The sequence below is a fragment of the Heterocephalus glaber genome, unplaced genomic scaffold (assembly GCF_053883595.1).
Source record: "Heterocephalus glaber isolate CG9 unplaced genomic scaffold, H.glaber_assembly_v1.0 deba00001472, whole genome shotgun sequence".
NCBI lineage: Eukaryota > Metazoa > Chordata > Mammalia > Rodentia > Bathyergidae > Heterocephalus > Heterocephalus glaber.
In genome coordinates, this window is record NW_028258315.1 from 16647769 (window position 1) to 16662245 (window position 14477).

General features: G+C 41.2%; 1 protein-coding gene across 1 annotated transcript in view; it reads right to left on the reverse strand.

The window, feature by feature from the left end:
• Nucleotides 1–1686: 1686 nt before the first annotated feature.
• Nucleotides 1687–14477, reverse strand: part of Kif13a (kinesin family member 13A) — a 194043-nt gene continuing 181252 nt past the window's right edge. The window contains 7 exon segments of the mRNA XM_021260592.2: nucleotides 1687–2125; nucleotides 2127–2888; nucleotides 9621–9662; nucleotides 10006–10110; nucleotides 10624–10775; nucleotides 11885–11990; nucleotides 12673–12720. Coding sequence (XP_021116251.2) covers nucleotides 2042–2125; nucleotides 2127–2888; nucleotides 9621–9662; nucleotides 10006–10110; nucleotides 10624–10775; nucleotides 11885–11990; nucleotides 12673–12720 — 1299 coding nt within the window. The 3' untranslated portion in view covers nucleotides 1687–2041.

Sequence of the window (14477 nt, forward strand, 5' to 3'; positions counted from 1 at the left end):
AATGCTTCCTATCAGGTTTCTAAACAATGTAGACAAAGAAACAAGAGAGGCTTGTTGCCCTCTTCCCCCTTCAGTGGCCATGACACCAATCTATTCTTTCACCTACGATGGTTTGCAAAAACCCAGTTTCCCCTGCTCCATTTAATATGAAACAAAACCTTCTTTGGGTGGGAGGAATTTTTAAAGAGCCTTTGATTTTTAAGAGGCACCTTCCCCATCAGTGCCTAATGAGTCTTTGCATAACTTAGGTTCCATGAGAAAAGCTAATTCTTAGGGTGAAGAATTAAAGAGGCCTTGCTTTTGCTTTTTCTGAGACAGGGTCTGGCAATGGAGCTCAGGCTGGCCTTGAACTCTCAGGGATCCTCCTGCCTCAGCCTCCTGAGTGCTGCAAGTATAGGTATGCACCACCACACCCAGCTGACTGCTTTTTCAACTGAAAAGCCAATGCATGCGGCCTACGGAAACCTTCAAAATCAGCATAAAGGAAATGGAAGACTTTTACACAAATTCATGTTTCACCTGCAAGAGCAAAGGCAAACAAAGCAATGAGTCACTTCTTTGTTTCTTTCCTTCTTTCTCTCCTTTCTTCTTGCTTCTTTCTGTGGTACTGTTAATCAGACTCAGGGTCTTGCATGTGCTGAACATGTGCTCCAACACAGCACTTCCCTCCCAGAATCACCCCCCATAGTGGGGATCAAACCCAGGGGTGGACTAACACTGACATACATCCCCAGCCCATCGTGAGACAAGGTCTCACTAAGTTGCTCAGGCTGGATTCAAACTTGTGATCCTCCCGCCTCAGCCTCCCTCAGTGCTGGGATGACATGCCTGTGCCATCACACCTGGCTCCCTATTACTCTTATATTGGGGAAATACATCTTTTTTTAGGGCTGGTATGGAAAACAGGGAAAAATGTAGAAAGAAAATTCCCCCACCCCAATAACTTCCTCAGCAAAACAGAGGGGCAGAACTGCATCCTGTCTGGTTTGGTCAGCTCTTTGATCTTCTAAGCCATGGCTCTCCTGTGACCTACACAGGTGTGGGACCAAAGTAAGCAAATGTGAATGGGAAGAAACGGTGGTGCTTAGGAATGGAATATTTGTAAAAGCTGATAATCTCTTATTTACACAATTCATTTTTCCTCAGCAAAAACCTATTTTGTCCAACAGAAAAATTAAACAGTAATATAAACCCGGCTGGGCAGCATTCAAGGCCCAAACCTCAATGGTTCAGGAAATTCATCTATAACACCTTACAAAGCAGTTTTTCACTGTGTGCCCCGAATTATTGTATCTTATTAATTCTACGTTATGTTTTGTCTCCTCACATTTTAACATCTCTGAAAGTGAGGTGTCTTACAACTGCTGACAGAATTTTTTGCAGTGCTGGTGATGAAACCCAGGTTCTAAAGTACATACCCAATGTTCTATGGCTGGGCTACACCCCTAGCTCAATGTTTTTTCTTTCTTAATGACACATAAAATAATGAAGTATATAAGAATAATCCAAGGGATGACAGATTTGATGAAATATGGTAGCTGCTACTAGATTACTTTGTGATAGCCAATAAACATCTCAGGGAGGGCCGGGGATTTAGCTCAGTGGTTCTGCCGCCTGCCTTCCAAGCGTAAGGTCCCGAGTTCGATCCCCAGTATCAAAAAAAAAAAAAATCAGTAACATCTCAGGGAATGAATATGGGTTTAATTTCTTTATCCATTTGAATGCTGAATTCATTACCAAGCCCTATACCAATTTAAAAACCCACTGGTCCTTAAGTTAGGACCATAGCTCAGTGATAGAGTGCTGCCTAGCATGTGTGAGGCCCTGGGTTTAATCCTCAGCATTGTGAGAAAAAAATTCCACTGGTCCTACAGATTTCATGGTTCCACTCAGGCTGCCACAGATCTGCGCTCCCACAGTAAGCGGGCTGGACAGTGGTGAGCTTGCTCTCCAGTGGGCCCATCCTCTCTATAAGAAACAGGAAGATGAATATTTCCTCCTACGTCACAGTGCTGGAGGGCTTCTAGGGGTTGGTGTACAATTAGATATGCTCACCGATGGCACAGAGGTCAATACTGCCTCTGGAATTTATTACCTGGTCATTCTCTAACTTGGAATGCCGCTCGCTCATCAGTGTCCTGTGGTCTGCCTGAAACACTCTTCCTGTCTGTTCTATTTGGTAGGTTTCTTCTACTCAAAGGCTCTCCAGCAGAAGAATCTGTCAAGCCATCAAAATCTTTCTCCTCAGACACTCCCATGAACTCTGTGAAGGAATGATCCTCAAGAATGTTGGTGGTGCGTTCTACAGTCACCTCCCTCGCGCAGAATTCTTGGGCTAGCTGGCCATTTTTGCTGTGGCAGGCATCCAGTTCGGAACATGAAGCTGTCCTACAGAACATTCTGGAGTTCTCAGGGAGACTCTGGGACGATGGGCTCCCTTTGGCTAAGGCACTGTTTTCCTTGAATGGCACCATGATTATCTTGTCTTTCCCCAAGCCTCCGTCTACTTCTGTCAACTCTCTGTTTGAGGATGGCCTGAAATCATGCACAAGTGGTGGTCCGGAATGTTCGCTGGAGTCTGCATCCTTTGTCTGAGTGGCTAGCTGATCTGAGCTGTCACTAGTAGGGACCACCATGTCTGACAGAGTGGCATTGGAGGCACTGTGGGAAAAGTAGCCACTGGTGATACTGCTGGTGGTAGGGCTACGAGATACTTCTTTCTCCATGACACGTGAGTTTGTCAGATCTACTTTAGAAGAAAACCATTCCCTGTTCTCCAAGCTGGCATTGTAAACACTGAAGTCAGCAAACTCCACAGGTATATAAGGCCGTGAACTTATCAGCTTCCGGTTAATAGCTTCCAGCTCATTTTCTTCCTCCTCTGAGTCCTACAGAAATAAAACAAAAGTCAGTCATTAACTTCTTAGAGCAACTGTATTATTGAGATAAGATTTAAATACTTTACTATGATAGGCATTCACACTCCTGTATTTTTTTTCTTTCTTTCCAGCTTTAGTCAAAGCTTGCCACCAATTGTAGACACAAGAATATTATTCTCAGAGACCTGTGAATATAAACCCATTATCACGTAATAGGAAGGTATTCTTTTTCCCTTCTATGCTCACTCAATGCTAATTAAAGACTTTCTTCCCTGGTTTAAGACAAGGGATGGAAGTGAAGTGCAGAGGACTTTTAATGGGTTTCTCAAGATTGGTCTCAGTGTCCTTGTTTTCACTAAATGAGCAGAGAGCTGGAGGCAGAAGAACCGGTCCTTCCTGTGGTCTTGCGATCTTCCCCTTGGGAAGCCAAGTGCAAGAGGCGAGGTCACTTTCGAAAAAGTTCTGAGTGGTTTTATCAGGGGAGAGGAGGGAAAAGAGACCTCCAACAGCCAAAGGACAGAGTACACAACTCTGACACTCATTCTTAGTGCTCCAAGTATTGCAATCCTGTAAAATGCTAACAATGTACTACTCTTTTCTAGGATATTTTTTTTTGGTACCAGGGATCGAACTGCTTGCCAGGCAGGCACAGTGCCACTGTTCTAGGGGTTTTTTTGTTTTGTTTTGTTTTTGGTACCAGAGATTGAACTCAGGACCTTGCACTTGTGAGGCAGGCGCCGGAACCACTGAGCTAAATGCCCGGCCATGTTCTAGGGTTTTTAAGGAGAGGATTTGGCTAGAAAATAAGAAGGGTGATAATAAGGTTTAAATAAAAATGTGCACTATAACCTTGTTCACAAAAATGGGTAAATATACAAAAGCGAGAATGATTCACTCTTCAGTATCTCTCCAAACAGAAGATTTAAAAATAATATTTGGTGGAAAATACAAAATATTTGGGGTATCTCATGTTCAGATACAGATGTGATATAGTAACTAGTCCCTTTTAACTGGACTCATCAATACTGGATGGCACTACGGACACTGGTTTTAGGCACTGGACAGTTTCCTGAGCATCAGTCAGGCAGCGTGTTTGTTTCCATACTGACTGCCCGCATGTCACTCGGGCAGTTATTTCAATTAGTTGATCCCTGTATGGAATACATTTGATATGTTGTCATTTTTATATTTCCTGTTATATAATCTTATAAAAATCAATGAAAAAAATGTAGTGTTTGGTCCTCCTGTATTTAAATAATTGGACTGTAAAAAGTGACTTTCATTCATGGAAATATCACCCACCCACCAAGTGCCTGCGATTGTCCTGAGGATCTGGGGATATGAGAGAACAGAGATATGGGAGAACAGAGATATGGTGCCTCCTTCAGGAGGGGTTGCTTTTAGAACCATTCTGAGGGCTGGGGATTTAGCTCAGTGGCACTGCACCTGCCTTGCAAGCACAAGGTCCTGAGTTCAATCCCTGGTATCAAAAAAAAAAAAAATCTAGAACCACTCTGAACTCTGGTTGGGTAAGTAAAAATTTCATTCAGAGTAGAACCTAAAAACATCCAAAATAGCTCTTTCTTCTGGTCATCTGGTTTAACAAGCTATTTAAGGGCTGGGGATTTAGCTCAGTGGCACCACACCTGCCTTGCAAGCACAAGGTCCTGAGTACCAAAAAAAGAAAAACAAGCTACTTTTCTTTCTTTTTTTTTTTTTTGGTACCAGGGATCGAACTTGGGACCTTGTGCTTGCGAGGCAGGTGCCTGAACCACTGAGCTAAATCCCTGGCCCCAAAACAAGCTATTTAAAATGTCTGTACAATTATAACAATGAGGCAACCGTAAAAACCTGGATCCCAAACCCAAGGGCAGGGAAGACTGTGGATGTGCATGTGCAAAAGAGATCGCCACAGTGTGGCAGATGGCTGTCCACAAGTGAATATAAATTTCATCTCTTGATCTTTTTTTTTTTTTTTTTTTTGGTACCGGGGATCGAACTCGGGTCCTTGAGCTTGCGCAGCAGGTGGCGAAACCACTGAGCTAAATCCCTGAGATCTCTTGACTTTTACAGTAACTTTGTTTTTTGAGATAGGGTCTTGCTTTGCAGCGCAAGCTGGCCTCAAACTCCTGGCGATCCTTCTGCCTCAGCCTCCTGAGTGCTGGGAATACAAGTGTGCACCACCGTGCCCAGCTAGAGTAATATTTCCTTTTTCATTTTATAAGATGCTAAGCACCTCAAAAATAGTTTAATATTTTTCAATGAATATTCTTCACTTTAAAAAATAATTTATATAAAAAAATTTATAATAAGCCAGGCATGGTATGGAGGTGGACACCTGTAATTCTGGCACTCTGGAAGGGGAAAAAGGAAGGCTGGAGATACAGTTCAGTGTGAAGGCCCTACGGTTGCCAAAAAAAAAAAAAGTTTTACTTTTTGTGGTGCTGAGGATCAAACCCAGGACCTCAATGCATGCTAGGCAAGAATACCACCACTGATCTGTATCCCCAGTCTACATTTAGTTTTGATAATAGTTTTAAAACTATGTCTGGGAAGGGGTAGAGGAGTGGGAGGGCAGGGGAATGGGGAAAAAAATAAGAACCAAGTTATATCATGTAAAGGTGCAAATTCCCAATGATGAATGTCATCATATTGAATACCTAAAATGTACCAATAAACAATGAATTTTTAAAAATGTATGTCTGAGGGCTGGGGTTGCAGTTCAGTGGTAGAGCATATATTTAGCATGTGCAAGGCCCTAGGTTCGAACCCCCCTATCACAAAATTTAAAAAGTATCTATTAAAGGAATCAGAAGTCTTAATTTCTTGGCTATTAAAAAGTGAATGTCAAGTAGCAGTGATAAGTTCCTAAAATTAGCAAAACAAAATATTTGACACTAATCTCATCCATCTTTAGTTTAATTTAGTTTAGTTGTCTTCTAAATTAAGTAAACTGTTGAAAAAGAAATGAGTGGGAGAAACTGTTCTTTTTTTGTATGTTGGTAAAGGAGAAACATTGGACAGAACTGTCTGAATCAGCAGGCTTTGCCTATATTTTCTAAGTTCTCTACCTAACATGTTTAGATTAAAAATTGAATTTCTTTTCTTTTCTTTTTTTTTTTTAATGGTACCGGGATCGAACTCAGGACTTTGCACTTGCGAGGCAGGCAGCGGTACCACTGAGCTAAATGCCCAGCTAAAAATTGAATTTCAGTCTGCCAGGGATTTAGCTCAGTGGTGCTGCCGCCTGCCTTGCAAGTGCAAGGTCCCGAGTTTGATCCCTGGTAGAAAAAAAAAAATTGAATTTCAAATGTTTGAATTGTTTGTATTTCCTTTTATTTAAGCTGCCAAAGTAACAGTTCTCCAAGCCTATAGTACCTGATGCAATTATTTACTAAAGAAGTATTTGTTTCAAAGAAAAATATGTAGATGAGAATTCATTATCTGGGGCCCTTGACAGCTGAAAGTTATTTCTTCTCAAGACTGAGGAAAGGCCTTTTATACTAAGATACAATTTTTTTTTTTTGTGGGTACCGGGGATCGAACTTGGGTTCTTGCACTTGCACAGCAGGCGATGAAACCACTGAGCTAAATCCCTGGCCCCCTAAGATACAATTTTGATGAATGAAATATGTAATCATGAGTTTAATGAGTAGAAAGAAGTATAAATTTATCAACTCACAAAGATAAAAAATTATTCCTAAAGGATTAGGATAATCTTAGTAAAACTGAAGAGTGCACAAAATTCTTAAGAGATTAAGTTTAGGTAGGGAGCACTATGCAATTATGTGCTTAGAGAGAGGAAATGTCCCAGGGACCTGAAGGGAAAGGCTGAAGGGGTAGGGACAACCTTTTCCAGAACAAGGGAAACTGAGTAGAGATTACACATTTCCTGACATTTAAACAGACACGGGAAATTTACTGAATTATTATCTTCAAGGAAAAAAAGTGGACCTTGTAGACTTAATATCCATTTTGAAGGAGTTTGGTTAGACAGAGTTTCTATACCAGAAGCATCATTTCTCACTGTATCTTAAGGGAGACTAAACTAAACACCTTCCTACAATGTCTTAAAGACAAAAAGAATTAATCCCCTACCTAAAAGTGGAGCATGAAGTCAAGTTCTCAAGCGTCTCTATAGCTACAGTCTTCATGATTTGATTTTTGCGATTTAACTTATGCAGCTGATATTGACCTACAGACAAAACACCTGGATTTTAAAAAGGGACCAAAACCCATGTAAAAGCAGTGACTCTTTGCAAGGAGTTTCACATGATTAATGCAGTTTCCACTCCCACTATAACCAGCTCTGTGCAGGCCACCAGAGATGGTCTGTTTGCAGAACTGTACTGGTGAGGAGCTCCCAGAACTGCTGTCCATGGTACCAAAGGCAGGGAGCAGGATACTTCAGCACTAGCTTCCGAAGCACCTGGAGTCACCTGACTCAGCCCACTCTGCTGACAGATAAGGCTCTCTGTTCTTACACTCTTATTAATTGTGTACCCTGGTCAGGTCACTCAATAATCCTAGATTTTTGTCTCTTCTGTGAAACAGGAAGAATAAACCGTATGATGCCTCCGTAAAACTTCAGAGGATACTGGAGGAAATGGCTGCCTTTCTTTCTGATATTCTTTTTGCTTCGTGACTTAAAAAGAAACTGCAAAGACACATAGTTGACTTTATCTTATTTATATGAGACAGGAAGCACGTGTGTATATATCTTCCCAAATTGACCAGAGAACAAAACATAGCTTTAAGAGTCAAGTATAATTACATTTACTATATTTTATGTGAAGTTACAGAAGTTACTATGGCAATTAGATGGGTTAAAAAAATAACAGGCACAGTGTCTTGATATTACGTCTCAACAATGACTGCAAATGCCCTCCATTAGTCTGAGCCACTGATTCATTCTGTGATTTTTTTCACAGTGGAAGAGAAAAGAAAATAGAATCAAAGGAAGGAAACAGTTTATATCTATCTATGAGGGGAAATAAAGTTGAAACTTCCCAAAGAGAAATTAAAGCCTCAGGTTAAATAAGGAATGTAGTTAAACTCTACCAAAATGTCCTGGGAAACCATTATTTGGAATAAACTAAACAGTGCAATACCCTCAGAGCTGAAGAGTGTTCAGCAAGCCAATTCCCTAAGGAGAATAAAGGCAGCTCTCTCAAAAAGACCACAAAAAAGACAAATGATACCATCCAACACCACTTCATGGTGCATTCAGTCATAGAGCCTAACTACTGCTTGGGATTTCTGGGGTCAAGGGAAAATAGTTCCATTCTATACTCCACTAGCTGAGCTATGGTTTACGTTCCTTTTCTTTATCAGTATGTATCTGTGATCCATAATAATTACATTCATCTTGTTTCTTTCTTTCTTTTTTTTTGGTACCGGGGACCGAACTCGGGTCCTTGCGCTTGCGCAGCACGCGGCGAAACCACTGAGCTAAATCCCCGGCCCTCCTACATTCATCTTGTAGAGGTTTTATGTTATGATATTTAAAAGACAGTGAAGAAAATAACTATGGGACAATCTGTGTGCACTGTGAGGCTACCAAAATGGATTGGTACAATAGGTTTCAATTCTGACCCCATGCACCCCAGTGATAAAAGCTATGCTGATAAAGAGATCCAATCAGATGCAGAGCCAGAGAACCTGCCATTCTGCCCACTTAGCCCATGCTGCAGCCTTTATTAACTGGGCAGGGGGAGGGAACCAATAGCTCATGAAGGTTGTAGAGATGAAGGGGCAACTCTGGGTGTGCACTCTTCTCTGGGAACTTGGACAGCAGCACCGGGACAGAGGGACAGGCAGAACCAAGAAGCAGAGACAGGGCAGAGGGATGCAGAAATGAAGGGGAAAGGGTGACCTTTGTTCTTTCCTTGAATTAGGAAGGAGAAAGTGTTTTTATCATCCACTAGCACCCAGGCATGCAGGTGAGTGGCCAACTGCACATCTGCATTAAGCTGCAGTTAATTTTCACACAGTAGGCATCAGCAGCACATTTTGGATCCATTAGAGGATCTTAGGCCAACAAGCCTTTGGAGTGGATCTGACACAGTATAGCTAAGAAATGGGACTCCTCAAATTCTGGCCCGTACAGCAGGTTATATGCAATCATAAACATCAAGCAGCTTCCGCTGGCCCCAGGCTGGCTTCATACTTTCCAAACCTAGGAAGCCACAGGAGAATGACACCTGGGACACAAAATTAGAAAATTTTTCCAGGCTTGAGAACATACAGGTTTTTCAAACAATTTTATTTAAGGTATAATTTATAATCTGAAGTGCCTATCATAAAAAATTATCTCATAGGGCCGGGGATTTAGCTCAGTGGTTCCGGTGCCTGCCTCACAAGCACAAGGTCCCGAGTTCAATCCCCGATACCAAAAAAAAAAAAAAAAAATTATAGGTGTAACTTACAAACCAAGGGCCTGGGAATGAGGTTTTGTAGGCAGAGTTGAAATCTACCTTTGGTAAAATACAGGTAAGTCATTCTGAAAGCAAGGCTGAGACCAGGGACTTGGAATACACTTGGCCAGCAAATTAACAAAGGCTCCGTGAGCTAGAGAGATGATGATGATGATGATGATGATGATGATGATGATGATGATGATGATGATGAGTGATGAAGAACTGTACTACAGCTACTATCTATAGAATTATCTTGGCAGTAGCATCAGGCAACATAAAAAAGCTTTCAAACATACCCACAGCTAAATGCATGTTTACTTACTCCAAGTAAGTGCAATTCCTCTAGGTAGATTAACTTCAGAATCTGGACAATATGTACAGGCACATTAGAAAGATTTCAGTATTAGTTCAAATGATCTCTGTTACTTTTTCTTTTTAAGACTAGATCATCAAAGATGTCCTTTCTGATTTTTTTTTTCTAAGCAAACTTACACTAAAGCAAAAATAAATAGAATGAACATTTAGAAAAATCACAGGTCATGGCCATGTTCATGCAAAATTTCATCACCAATAGTCACTTTTGGTTTTTTCCTAAAGCAAACACTGAATACATGTCTTTATTTCTTCTAAAGCATTTGGAAGAGAGTGTGTGACCGGGCTTTAAACCCACCACCAGGCAATATGACAGAAATGGTTCCAGAACTTACAATCTTCTTCTCACGTTTGCTATTGTGCTCTACTGGCATGCTGCTGCCATTGCTTCCTGAGGGGACAGTGCAGCCAGGGTTATGTGCCTGAGATGGAGGCATGCTCTGTAAAGGTTAAGACACACAGATGCATCACACACAAAGACAACGACAGCCGAGATACACAGTAAGTACATGCACATTAGAAAAGCAATGCTAACATTTTACTACATGTGAGTAACATAGCAGCCAATTTTGCAGGCCAGAATTAAACAACTGGTGAAATCTGACAGGACTACACAGACTATGTGGCAAAAAGTATAATTAGTTTGATCCAAAAAATGAATAAAAGCATTTAATATGTTCAAAACACCTAGGGGACATCTCTTTCTCACTTGAAAGACCAAAAAAAGTCTAAAAAGCCATCAACACAAGGTAGCAAAACCACAATAATAACAATTTAAAAAATCTGACCCTGGTCCCATGTGCTTGAGAAAGAGGTACCCAAGGGCAGGATGTGGGGAGTGATAACTCATGCATGGCTACATGTAGCATCCGACTTGAGAATGCAAACTTCCACTCTCCACAGACAGCATGGTTCCAGTCTGTTGTGCAGAGTGCAGACAATCAAGCACTTACCTCTTGGCTGAGAAGCGGTCTTGCTTCAAGAGCTATCCTTCTCTTGTGCTCCTCCTTTACAGGCATGAGGGGTTTGAAAAACTTTGGTGGCTGAGGAGAGAATGCTTTAAAAGGGCTGACTGTTAAGGCATGAGGAGTCTCCGATGAACAACCTGAGGAAGAGAAAAAGGCTTGAGTCTATAGGCATGGAGCCCTTTCAGGGGCACACAGGGAGCAGGCCAGTGATCTAGCCTCAGGAATACCTGGCGTAACAATGAATTCATATGCTAGTATTTGGTTAAGCAGTAAAGCCAACCTGGGCAAGCATAGAGATAGATCTTTAATCCCAGACAGTTCCTAAAGGTGTGAAAGAAATCACAATGGATGATTTTTATCCTCTTTTCAAAATCCAGCATAAGCATCGCTTACCAGACCGACTTCAGCTTGAGCTGATTTTCCGTCTCTGAATTCTCACAGCCCTTAGCGTTTAGTACATGCATTTTGGCACTTCATCATTCAGTGTTTTAATTTCTGCATATCTTATTTTCATGGTTATATTTTAAGATAGTAAATTGAGGCTCAAAAAGTATACTCAATGAATGAACTTTGTATATATTTTCTTACCAGTGTCTTTTTCCCTCAGACCACCTGGCTCCAGAGGACTAAGGAAAGACAATTCTTCCTCACTTACTCTCATTTCTTACCTTGCTTGGCCTCTCCCCCCCTCTCTTCTTCCCAATTCCTGGTACAAAAGCACTTAGTTGGTAAGATATAAAGTATAAGGTAACAGAGCTAATTTACATTTCTGGATTATGCTGTTTCCCTTAAAGCATAGGGAGGTAATGATCTTATCACTCAACAAATCAACAAAGTCATTTCTGGTATCATTTTCCACCTGCTTTAAGAATCATTTATGTTCTGTTAAAAATTCCTTTGAGTAGAAAAACAGTCCACAGGTGGATAGTCTTTTAGTACAGTACAGAGTAAGATAGTAAGATTCACAACATCTCAAAATTGACCTCAAACTCAGGACTTGATATACCAAAGATATCAAAAGTTGTATACTATTATTATTTGTGATATGTTAACTACAAAGCAAAAAAAAAAAAAGAAATCCAGTAAGTGAATGTGATCTATTTTGTTCACAAAGACAGTTTTGGATCATCTAGCTAACTAGAATTTCAACTTCATATCCCATTATGTGATAACCACGGAAGACTCTTCAGGTTATTCCTAAGTATAATTACAAAGAAGTATCACTCCAAAACAATCGCAGCACTACCTTCTTTGCTTCTTCGAGATGAATCCCTGGGCAAAGTTCCATAACATGCTACATCTTGGTAACTAGAGCTGTAATCAGACGAGTCTAACTGGTTCTCTGGCCAACCCTACAAGATAAGAATATGGGTCAACTGTCACTAAGTCACTTGAAAGGGAGGAAAGAAGCCCAGATTTGAGTTTCTTCCTCTTTTTAATGGCAGTATATGTTCTTCTTTCTTTACTTATGAAATATTTCAAGCACATATAAGAGTGATGAATACAACTACTGTCATACTCCAGGTACACTTAGAGCAAATAAATGTTAATGTCTTACTGTATTTCCTCAAGATTTGATAAAAATCATTACAAATATGGTGAAATGCACTTTTCAGCTCCTATATGGTCTGCTTCATCTTCTTCCCCAGAGGCAAAACTAGTTTATCAATTTGGCACATATCTAAGGTAACTCGGTAAAGACTAAACAGAAACATTTTTACCAGAGTGAAAAGGTTCCATTCTTAATTTGGCCTGGGTAGCAGCACAAGCTGGGACTGTCCCAGGCAGACTAGGTGGTGTGGTTACCTGAGATTTAAAAATTTCAAAAGGCATAAGGTATCGGTGTACCGAGGAGAGAACACTACTATATACCACATGTGACCATTTCACCTTACTTCAGCTTCTTAGGAGTTAGCCGACTCTAGGGACTAGATTGTAAACTTCTTGAAGACATAATCAAAAAGCGCAAGCACAGGTTATGCTCTCAAGAACTCAGAGTCTACTGATAACCTAGGCATGCCCACAGGTACACACCTTATCATCATCATCAAAGCCGGAAAGGTCTGGTCGACTGGAAGAGACCTGTAAGAAATGAATAGTTTCATCAACTGATTCAGATATTTAGTGTAATTTTCTCTTCATATAAAGAAATATAATGCTACAGATATGGCTGAAGCCCCTTCTTTACACTTAATTTGTGGTTTATTATTTCCATGCATGATTTATGTAATTACATGTACATATAAACAATAAATATCATTTTGCACATTTTTTCTTTATATAACTGTTCTCTTACCTCAGTTTTCTTTCAGTGTGTTACATAATGATATTTTGTTCCATTTTCCTATGGATGGATATCTAAGCTGCTTCTAAATTTTTCCATTACAAATATGAAGAAATAGGGGCCAGGGATTTAGCTCAGTGGTTTCGCCACCTGCTGTGCAAGCGCAAGGACCCGAGTTTGATCCCCGGTACAAAAAAAAAAAGAAGAAATATATGGCATTGGCACTGTCTCTAAGCACCACTCTAGCTACATCCTACAAGTACTGATATGTATACTATTTTCAGTATTAAGTCCAAATATAACCTGTGCATCTATAAAAATCTCTTGCAGGCTTTTCCAACCTAAGACTCATGGGCTACTTGCACTTGTGAAGCAGGCGGTGGAACCACTGAGCTAAATCCCCGGCCCTTACCATCCCTTCTTTAAATGTTATAATACAAAATATTTTAAAATAAAGAAAGTTATATAACTCAAACACATTAACTATACTGTATGTTTTATATGTGGCCAAGACAATGCGTCTTCTCTCAGTGGATACCCAGCAAGCCAAAAGGTTGGACACCTGTGTGAGCACAGATTCTCCTTGCTCTAGATAAGGTTTGTGTGCCTTCAACTCTGCTTTTCCATAGAGACTTCAGCGTAAGTTACAGAATTCTCCAAAAATAATCTATTGTGATTCTTTGGAAAAATGGTGAAACGGTGAGCAGCAACAATTCTGCCTCTCAGAGACCCGGAATCCAGACACAGGAAAATAACAACTTCAGGAAGAAACAAAAAAGAGATCAATAGGAGCTGGGAAGGAACTGACAGGAAAAGTAAAAGCTACAGAGAAATTGAAGAGGCAAAACAAAAGGCAGAGAAGGGAACAAAACAGTCGAGACTTTCTCCCTGGTTCCTAGATCAAGGCTCGTGGGAAAGGGAGACCAAAGCTGCAGAAACAAAGTGAATGCTGGGTACTCCAGGAGGTGCTGCAGAGAAAGCCGGAGGGGCAATAGACCAGTGGTTGCTGTGATCTGCAGGGGCAGTGTGGAGTCCCTGCACATGCTGCCAGAGTCCTTCCACAGGCAGTGGCTGGTAAGCGATGCCAGTCCAGGTGCCACCACATCCCTGGAGAGAGTATGCGGCCTTGGGTGCCATTATGGGAAAGGGCTGAGTGTCTGGACTCAGGGCTGAGAGCAGCCATAGGATAGCTTCACTTCAGAGTTCTCAGTGTTACCCCCCCCCCCCCCCCCCGCAGTGCTGGGGTGAGGGACAGCCACAGGAGACAGATGTCTAGGGAGCAGGCTGGAAAGAGAACCCCCTAAGGGTTTTGAGCCTTGAAGGACACAGCACCCCAGCGCCTCCATGGCCAGAGGCCAGATGCAGCCAGAGTTGCTGTAGATGTGAAAAGTCTTGGTGCCTGTACTGAGCAAGGATCTGGGGTTTGACCACCTTCTTTATCAGTATAAGCTGGACATGTCCTGACTTGGACCCTGCAGTAGCCTGGGAAAAGCAGAGGGGCTCAGAAAAACCAAGAATTGCTAGACTCCTGGAAGAAAACTGCTTTAAAATCAAA